Here is a 9,863-nt window from a genome sequence, read left to right as displayed (position 1 = left end):
ACACATCAGTAACTAAAAGACATAGTCCCATCCCTTGTGGGGTTTACTATCTAGTTAACACCCCTATTGCTTCTTCTTTTTTAAAAAAATATATTTTATTATTATTATTTTTTTTTACAGAGAGGAAGGGAGAGGGAGAGAGAGTTAGAAACATCGATGAAAGAGAAACTCAATCAGCTGTCTCATGCACACCCCAACCAAGGTACATGCCCTTGACCGAATCCAACCTGGGACTCCGAGTCCACAGGCCCACGCTTCTATCCACTGAGCCAAACCGGCCAGGGCCCCTATTGATTCTTTTAAAAGCAAACCTCACCTACAAAATGTAGTAGCTTAACAAAATCATGTCGGATGGAAAACCAATGTCCTTCCTGCTTAGACCCGCACAGCGTCTGCTCAGAAACCACAGCCCCGCCCCGCCCTCGCGCCTAGGCCCCGCCCCTCCCGCCCTCAGCCCCGCCCCTTTCCTCTTCCGACTGCGCCTTCGCCCCTCGGACCGCGGGGCTGGACGCCCACGCCGCTGAAAGGGGCGCAAGGAGGAACCTCTGAGGTGCATGTTGGGGAAAGATCTGCTTCCCCCCAAGGCCTTGAAATCCCAGATCCCGACGGGTTGGGGCGCGTCTGGAAGTCGCCGCGCTCCGCTTTGCATAACAATACCAGCTTTGCACAACCAACGCCGACCGGCTTTTAAAGGAGTCGCCGCGGCCCCAGATCTGGTAGTTACCTTCTCGCGAGCCCACCTTCTGCAATGATGTCCCTGATTCGGGCTCCGCTGCTGATCTCCCTGGGCTTGCTTCTCGCTGGCCATGAGGCCCTTGCAAAGATTCCAAAGCAGGTGAGTGCCGCTCTTTTAGGGGGCTGTTGCCACTCTCCCGGCCCCACGGGGTTGGGATGGAAGATAGGGTGAGCTGTTTCCGTCTCTGGAATTCCTTCTTTGCAGCAGAGCCGCCCAAAGTCACCAACTGGAACTCCGAGGGGGTCCTTTTCTTGCCAAGGGTTTGCTTCCTGATGTGGGAGACGAAACAGCTCTCCTCTACCCTTCTAGGTCATTTCTGCTGGTCTAATACTTAAATCGACAGGAGACAGATGATCAAGAGAAAATAACCAAATTTAGTTACATGCTTATGTATGCGGGAAACATGCTAAAGTGGTGCATCTTGGGGCAGCATGTCCTCGCCTGTCCAGTGAGGGAGGTCTGTACGGGCTTGCTCAGCTCCAGACATCTTCTGAAGTAAAGTTTAGGCTCATTCACTTCTGTACTCTCCTGCCCTCTTTCCAACCGTCTGAGCGAACATTTGCAGAACTGGAAGACTAAGGTACTTTTCCTTAGTCCCAGCCCTGTTTACCTGCCCACCTTTCCCCCCTTTGGCTGGCTGGGTGGGTGGAGAGGCCCTCCAAGCCAGAAGGTCCAGCCTTGTTCCTCTGGCGACAAAGATCCAGCCCTGCTCTGGTTGTGAGCCATGGATGGAGAGGCTCTGACCTCCAAGCTTGCTCTTTCCTTCTTACTCACCCTAAGCTCCAGGCCCTGGGGAAAGGGAAGTTCTGAGACCTACCATAGGCCTAGTTTCATGGCCTCTTTGCTGCATAACTGCAGGCAAGATACTATCTCTGGCAGCCGAGAGGGGCCCAGCCTAGATCCCTTCCTTCCAACCACCTTGGAAATACTTGTCTGAGAGCGAGAAACCTCTATATGTGGTATAGGGAAGGTGGGATAGGACTGAGAGCTGGGAGGCTTGGCTATTGGTCCTATCTTTGTCTCTACTCCATGGGCATGGCCTTTGGGCTTTAGTCTCTTCATCTGTTAAATGGGCTTGATGCCACCCTGCCTCTCTTATGAATTGTGAGTGAAGGAATTGCTCTAATACAGTGATTTTCAACCATTTTCATCTGATGGCACACATAAACTAATTACTAAAATTCTGAGGCTCACCAAAAAATATATTTTTTGCTGATCCGACAAGAAAATAAGTTTAATTTTGATTCATTCATACTAGATGGCTAATGTTGTATTGATTGTTGTCATTGTTTTTTTTTTGTTTTTTTTTTTAATATTTTTATTGATTTCAGAGAGGAAGGGAGGAGAGAGATAGAACCATCAATGATGAGAGAGAATCACTACTGATTGGCTGTCTCCTGCACGTTCCCCATTGAGGATTGAGCCCACAACCCAGGCATATGCCCTGACTGGGAATCGAATCTGGTTTATAGGTCAACAGGCAACCATTTAGCCATACCAGCCGTGCTGTTGTCATTTTTTTTAAATTTGACAATCAAAGGGAAAAGAGGTCAGTGCCCCTGACTAAACCGTCAGGTATTGCACGTTTTAAAAATTCTTGCGGCATACCAGTTTGCCTCTTGCGGCACACCAGTTGAAAATTGCTGCTCCGAAATCTTACAGGGATGTAAGCCATTGGACTCAGCCTCACCCTGGCACAGGGGCAAGGGGTGTGTTTCACTTATTGAGTGAAGGAGCTAGGATCTTCCAGAGGATTCCGTTTGTCCACGAAGGTAGCTTGACAATGTTTCTCTTGGCTCCAGATCTGACCGCTATGAGGTGGAGTTTGGCTAAGGTGCGAGCTTGCCCTACATCCCCATTGTATATGTCTTGGCTATGGATGCCATTTCAGAAAGTTTTAGGTCGATAATTTTGGAGAGACCTTGAGACATCATGAAGTTCACTTACCTCACTCAGGACCATAGAGAAAGGTAGGGACTCACCTAAAATGACATAGCAAGTGGCACTTTTGGTCCCTTACAGGCCATCATCGAGCACTTCTCTGGCTCCTGTGATTCAAAGCCCTGACCCCGAGCTCACAGGCCAGATGAAGGCTGTTGGGTAGTGTTTGGGCATCCATAATAGGTTAAGCCATGTGCCTCTTCCCCTGTAATAACCTTTTTTTTGAGGGGAAGTAATTTCAGAGCTGCAGAGAAGATGCACAGATAGAACAGATACCACATGCTCCTCACTCAGATTCCCTGAGTGTTAACATCTTATTGGCCGTAGTGCACTTGTCAAAGCTGAGAAGCCAACATTGTTACTTGACGAAACACTAGGCTTTTTGTTTGGATTTCACCAGTTTTCCCATGAAGGACCTCTTTGTGTTTCAGGATTCAGTCCAGTTGCCACTTTGCATTTGTTGTCACGTCTCCCCGGTCTCCTCTGGTCTGTGGTCCGTTTTCTGTCTAGAGTTTTCATGGGCTTGACAGATGTGAAGAGTGGTGATCTACACTCTCAGTATATAAACGTCTCCTCTCCCAGGAGCCCTGCGAGAAGATGTAACGATGCCCATTGGGTAGGTGAGGAAATAGCCATGGTCTCGGCTAGTGAGAGTGGCTCAGATCAGATTTGAACCCATCTCTGATTTGTACCCACATTTCCGCCTTCAGAGCTGTGCCTTTCCCCTCCACTCTGAGTTGCCCCATGTTGCCTCTTCTTCCCGCATGTTGGGATGGCAAATATCAGGTGCACGGCCTGGCCCTTGGTGGTCATTGCTAATCCATCATACCTCCTTTTCCAGGTGAGGCTGGCCTCAGCTGCAGAATTCATTGCCACGGAAGCTGCTAGTTAGGCATCTAGAAACTATCTTGTTCCGTCTCTCTGAGGGCCTGGGGGAAGGGTCACTTAGGAGAGGGAAGGTTTTTTTTTAACTCCCACAGGTTTCTCTGACCACTTCCTCCAGCCTGGGAGCAGTCCTCAGTGTCAATCAGGCTGCCTACGAAACTGTGAAAGTAGTTCCAGAAAATGGCTAGTCCTCCTCCAGCTTAACTCTTAATCCCAGGCTCCCTTTCTTTTGACGGTAGCCTCCTAACTGGTCTCCCCCTTCCACCTTGTCCCTCTCCACGCTGCCCTCAACCATACACTAGAACATGGCATTCTCCTGCAATGGGGTCCATTGCACTTACAGAAAATCTGGTCACCTGATTATGACCTGCGAGGTCCTGTGTGAAACAATCCTGCCACCCCTTCCACCTCCTCTGTTTCCTTGTCCACAGCATCTAGCTCACTGTTTTTTTTTTCTTTTTTCTTTTCTAATTCTTAAAAAATAAATAAATAAATAAATATATATATATATATATATATATATATATATATATATTTTTTTTTTAAATTAATTTTTTTACAAAGAGGAAGAGAGAGATAGTTAGAAACATCGATGAGAGAGAATCATAGATCAGCTGCCTCTTGCACACTCCCTATTGGGGATGTGCCTGCAACCAAGGTACATGCCCTTGACCGGAATCAAACCTGGGACCTCAGTCCGCAGGCCGACGCTCTATCCACTGAGCCAAACTGGTTTTTGGCTCACTGTCTTTCTTGTAGTGCCAGAGCAGCTAAGATGCTTCCTACCACATGTCTTTACACATGTGCCCTCTGCCTGGACATTTTTCCTCTCTTCTTACCCGGTGGACTCCTCATCCTGCAGGAGTCCAGCTTAAGGAGTAAGTCCTTGGTTACTCTCCACCTTACCTTTTGTTTACCTATGGCACTCAGAAATCTTAGTGAGTAATATGTACATTAATCTAAGCAGGGACATTTCTAATTGTTTACCACTATTAACACCGCGTGGTGATCATTGCTCTATGCATACTTGTGGAACGAATGCTGAAGGATGCATTTATTGATTCCTACACTATGTAAGGGGCTGTGGGGAATACAGGGATGAATCAGACTCTGTCCTGCCTTTCTTAGTCATGGCACAGTGTTTCGTTTCGAGAAGCTCAAGGAAAGGTGTTTATTCCAGGTATTTAAGGAATCTCATGGAACTAGAGGCAAGAAGTGGAGGCCGGGATGGCTAATGGCTGCCATTTAATGAGCCAGCTCATGCTTTGGGCCTGGCATTGTGTAATGAACATTTTACACATGCTCTCACCCTTGCCACAGTCCCGAGAGGAAAGTATAAATGCCCCCACTTAAAAGATGTGGAAATTGGGGCTCCAAAGAGGAAACTGGCTTATATAATCATATGATATGGTGACTGAGCTAGGATTTCCACCCACATCTGTTGACTAAAGCCTTGATTTACCCCACATCTCACTCTAAAGCCATGCTCTTCACTGCCTGTTTAGATAAGAGTGGCAAGGGGGTAGGTGACTCCATCTGTTCCCTTTTCCACAAACCCTCAGTTCTCGTTCCTATGTCTTAGTCATGGGTCATGGGTCTCAGAGTTCTGGCCCCATCTCAAAGCTATGAATCAATAATGAAGCAAAGCCCAAAGTCCTCAGAGTGACTTTGCCTCCATCTCAATTCCCAAACCAGAGGCAGAGAAATTCCGTTACCAGATTGGGTTCAGTGTTCTCTTTTGTCCCAGTCGGCTGTAGGTGTGTGGATGATGGGGACCAGCTTGGGACCGGCAGGTTTTCCTTTTAAGTTGGGATGTGCGTGGCAGGCATACTGAACGTTTCTCAGAGGGGCTGGGAAAGGTGTGAGTGGGTGGGCAGAATCTGCATGGTATAGCAAGTTTGAAAGATCACAGACAAGCAGGGTTCCTGGGAGTAGAGAGTCAGTGGTCCCGGGTAGTTGGACAAAATAGTGGAATCAGGAGACCTCTGGGGGATGTGAAGGAAGAAGAGAAGTGGCTCTGTAGAGGGGAGGAGGTGACTCAGATGGGGTCAGGGCATGAGCAATGAGAAAGTAGTAAGAAAGCACTGGTTAGGACTGGGGAACTTAATTCAATGGGATTATCAACAAGTGGCTCACTGGGGATCTTTTCTTATGTGTCCTATTCCCTTCCTGGGTTAACTGCATACCCCTTGGAGGGTGGGGCGTTGGATGTTTTGTTTCCCATTGTGTTTTGTATTTGGCCCTTGATTGGGGTGGGGGTCTGCTGGGTGTGTAATGGGAATCAAGTCCTGGGTTCTGGCTGCAAAGGGAAATCCTCCAGGAGCTTCCCTCCAAGGAAATCCCAAGACGGGCTAGAGAGGAGTCGGGGGCAGGGAGGTGGGAGATCATTTATTGGGGCTGACATCAGATTCCGTCCAATCATACCTTTCAAACAAAACAGGAAGATATAGTTAGTTCTCCTGTTTTGAGTGTTTGAGCATCCGTAACACCGAGTTTCAGTTCCTCCTCTAGCATTAACTATCAGTTCAAGGTGAGGTATACTGTGCTTTATTTTATAGTTTAGCACACTTTCGGGAAATTATGTCTTTTGAGTCTTTGATTTCAGTCCTTCCTCTTGTAGGGTCACACCCTCAAGTAGCCTATTTTGTTGATTTTTCTGACTTATGAGAGTTCCTTTTGTCAACTTTTCTCTTTTCTTGCTGCCATTATTGTCTATAGGCATTCCGGATCAGTAGCTTTAACTGGGAGAACTGTGACGATGGGAAGGACCCTGTGCTGATCAAAAGCCTGAATGTGGAACCTAACCCCATTGTAGAGCCTGGGAATGTGACTGTGAGTGCTGAGACCCAGACAAGTGTCGCCCTCAATTCTCCTCTGAAGGTGAGTGGTGGTGGGAGGGGGGGATCAGTCAGGAGCTGGAGGGAAGGTGCCCTCGGCCAGCTGACAGGGCACTGGGGGACTTATGCTCAGGGACCCGAATACCTAGAGGCCTGGCATCCCAGAGCAGCAAAGGAGGCATTGGTTTTTAGACTCGTGCTCAGGTTCATAGACGCTCAGTACCATGATGTTTGAGATCGGAAGGAATCTCTGTTAGCCCCAACAGCTTCCCACTGAGGGCACGGATGGCTCATTTCCTCATACCTGGCAGGGAGTGCTCCGGTCTCCCGGACAGGATGGCATAGTATGCACTGTTGTCCAACAACTGTGGTTGGGCAATTTGGTTTTTGGTAATGGTGTCATTATCTATATATTATAAAAAGCTAGCAACCAGAACACCATAACGACAGGAACTGGACCCGTTGCGATGATGCCTACTGTGGCCAGTGAACTGGTCCAATCTGAAAGTAGGGTCGGCAGGCCAACCTCCTGCAGTCCCTCCCCTTCCCAACCCCCCCAGTCCCAACCCCCCCAGTCCCAACCCCGATGGGCCACCACCTCCCCTTCTCCCCCCCGGCTGGCCCTACCTCTGATTGCCTCCCCTACCCCAATAAGGGGTGGAGCTGGCCAGCCATCTACTATGGCCCCTTCCCTTACCCGGCTCCACCCCAAATTGTCCCCCCCACACCAATCAGGGGCAGGGCTGGCCAGCCAACTGCCTGCGGCTTCTCTCCCCAGCTTGCTCTGCCTCCAATGGACCCCCACCACCCTGATCAGCCCACAGCTCCTCTCCCAGCCAGCTCTGCTCCCCGATGGCCCCCCCCTCCCCACACCAATTGGGGGTGTGACTGGCCAGCCAACTTCCCACAGATCCTCCCACAGCTATTGATCCCTGTTCAGCTCCTCCCACCCAATTTGGGGGTGGGGCCAGCTGGCCCACTGACCACAGCCCCTCCCCACAGCTGGCCCCAACCCCAATTGATCACACCCCCAATGGTGGGTGGGCCCATGGCAAATCACCCATGGCCCCTCTCCTCAGCCAGCCCAGCCCTGATCAGGCCCTGATTAGTGCCAGCCCAGCTAGACCCTACCTGTGCAGGAATTTGTGCACTGGGCCTCTAGTTAACTATAAAACAGACACATTAATTAGCAAGAGATATGTAGTCAACTTTAGAAAACACAAATGGTCAAAATGGGGGGGGGGGGGGAAGAAATCACCTGAAATTTCTCTACCTTGTGATAAGAGGTAAACACTTTTAACATTTTGGAATATTCCGCCATATAATCACATATAACATACATATTAATTTTAGTGGATATATATGAAAATAATCAGTGCTCCTTATAAATGTCCTCTTATAATCTAACTCCTCACAAGATAGACATTGCTAGCTACTTACATATCCTGTCAGAATTTTTTTCTGCATTTGTAAATATATGTATCTTTATACTGTGAGATTATATGACATGTGTTATTACTTTTCACGTCATACTATTATCTTCCATACTTCTTTCTGTGGCATTTGGCATAGATCTACCTAATCATTTTTAATGGCAGAAATATACTGTTGTAGATCTGTCATAGTTTACTTAAATCTAATGTTGGATGTTTAGTTTGTTTCCAGGGTAGTTTTTCTTTTTAGTTTTTGCTATTATAAAGAGCTTTGCAGAAATTGAAATTCATCTTTTCCTTATTCTTGAAATGCACCTTTTCCTACTTTTCTGATCATATAGACACAGACTTTTTATTTCTCTTGATATCTATTGCCAATGTGCCTCTAAGTGTTTCAACCTGTTTGTCCTCTAACGGCAACAGCAGATTTGGTTTTCCCCACACATTTGTTGACACCCAGCATTTTGTAAAAATCCTTTCCAGTCCTGTATGTCATGTTCCAAAGATCAAAAGCAATTAAAAACCGTGTGATTGAAATGAAATGCTGTCATTTTAAAGAGGCAGAGGAACTAGTATGTTTGCCTTGAAACTGACACTTTTTCAAAATCTTTTCACCAGGTGGACTTACTTGTGCAGAAGGAAATGGCTGGCTTCTGGGTCAAAGTCCCATGTGTAGAACAAGTCGGTAGCTGTACCTATGATGACATCTGTAACGTATTTGACATGTTCCTCCCCCCTGGAGAGCCCTGCCCAGAGCCCCTGCACACCTATGGGCTTCCCTGCCACTGTCCCTTCAAAGAAGTGAGTACTCAGGGAGGGAGAGCATTATCCCCGTGGCTGGCATAAAGACATGGGGTTTAGAGAGAAGGACCCTTGCCTTCTTTCGCCAGCAGATCTAGATGTCTGTGGGTGAGATGTAAATTGGTGTGACCTATTCTGAACTGCTTATCTTTTGGGAACCTCAGTTTACTCATCTATGAAAGTTTGGGGTGACCTTCAGTGCTCTACGGGGCTATGACAGTCTCCAATCTTCTGTGGCTCTTAGGAGAATGGGAGGAGGGATGGTTCCTGGTTGCAACCTAGAGGTGGCTCCAGGAGAGAGTTCTGTCAGTAGGCTCCCACTGACCTGTGATCCACTGGCATTTCCGCAGGGCAAATACTCACTGCCCAAGAGTGTTATCAACATACCCCACCTGGACCTGCCCGGCTGGCTCAGTACCGGAAACTACCGCATCCAGAATATCCTAAGCAGCGGCAAGAAACATCTGGGCTGTTTCAAGATCGATGTCTCTCTACAGGCCATTAATGTGGCACCAGCTGCAGCAGAATGAAGGCCTGTGAGGAAGGTGTCCCTCATCCTCTGTCCTGCATTTGTCAAAGCCAAATTCTGATTTTCTGTCCTCCTTCGAGCCCCTTTCCCCAGTGATGCTACTACCCTCGCTGGAAGCCATTTTGTGCCACTGACATTTTAGGTGTGGGCAAGCAGCCCTAACCTAAGGTGGGATTATCCTGGCAGTTCTTGATGGCTCAGGACATCTGCTGGGCTGGCCACTTCATTCTCCTCTTCACCCCTCTGGCTTTCTCTCTAAGAGCTTAACTTGCTTTCCAAGCAGTCAAGGAAGAGAATGAACATGTTTTGTTACCCCAAGTTCAGACTAACCCAGTCTTGCTCTCCTGAAGTACCTTGAATGATTTTTCTCATTAAAATTTTTTTTTTTATCACTAACTTAAAAGCAGAGTGAGAGTATTATCAGTTTTCATTTTACTCCAACCCCTCGGACAATGAAGGGCCTGAGCTAGTAGAGGTCCTCCATTAACATCTGTTCCTCCATTAACATCTGCGATTGGGGCACAGTGTATCCTGGAGAGGCAGGGAGTGGGGTGAGGGTCTTCCTCTAGGTATTTAAGATAGTTGACAACCTGAGGTGCCTGCAGGGCCAAGTACAAGACATAAATGAGTGACGAGGACCACAGGGAAGACAGGTGCCTTCCCTTTTTCCATTTTTATAACAGCCCATATGCATTGATGTG

At 47.9% G+C, this 9,863-nt stretch overlaps 1 protein-coding gene across 1 annotated transcript; it reads left to right on the top strand.

Moving 5' to 3' along the window:
• Positions 1-457: 457 nt before the first annotated feature.
• On the top strand, positions 458-9,570 carry GM2A (ganglioside GM2 activator). The gene is made up of 4 exons (XM_084884082.1): positions 458-835; positions 6,281-6,442; positions 8,451-8,633; positions 8,984-9,570. The coding sequence occupies exons 1-4, from the start codon at positions 749-751 to the stop codon at positions 9,161-9,163; spliced, it is 612 nt and encodes a 203-aa protein (XP_084740208.1). The 5' UTR covers positions 458-748; the 3' UTR covers positions 9,164-9,570.
• The last annotated feature ends 293 nt before the right edge of the window (positions 9,571-9,863 follow it).

This window comes from Pipistrellus hanaki (assembly GCF_964339955.1).
Source record: "Pipistrellus hanaki genome assembly, chromosome: 5".
NCBI lineage: Eukaryota > Metazoa > Chordata > Mammalia > Chiroptera > Vespertilionidae > Pipistrellus > Pipistrellus hanaki.
This window is presented reverse-complemented; position numbering and strand designations above follow the sequence as displayed.

Excerpts from the sequence above, each read along its gene's own strand:
- GM2A (XM_084884082.1), top strand. The coding sequence starts at position 749 with ATGATGTCCCTGATTCGGGCTCCGCTGCTGATCTCCCTGGGCTTGCTT. Across the intron at positions 836-6,280 it reads TTGCAAAGATTCCAAAGCAG|GCATTCCGGATCAGTAGCTT; the intron begins GTGAGTGCCGCT and ends TATTGTCTATAG. Across the intron at positions 6,443-8,450 it reads CCCTCAATTCTCCTCTGAAG|GTGGACTTACTTGTGCAGAA; the intron begins GTGAGTGGTGGT and ends TCTTTTCACCAG.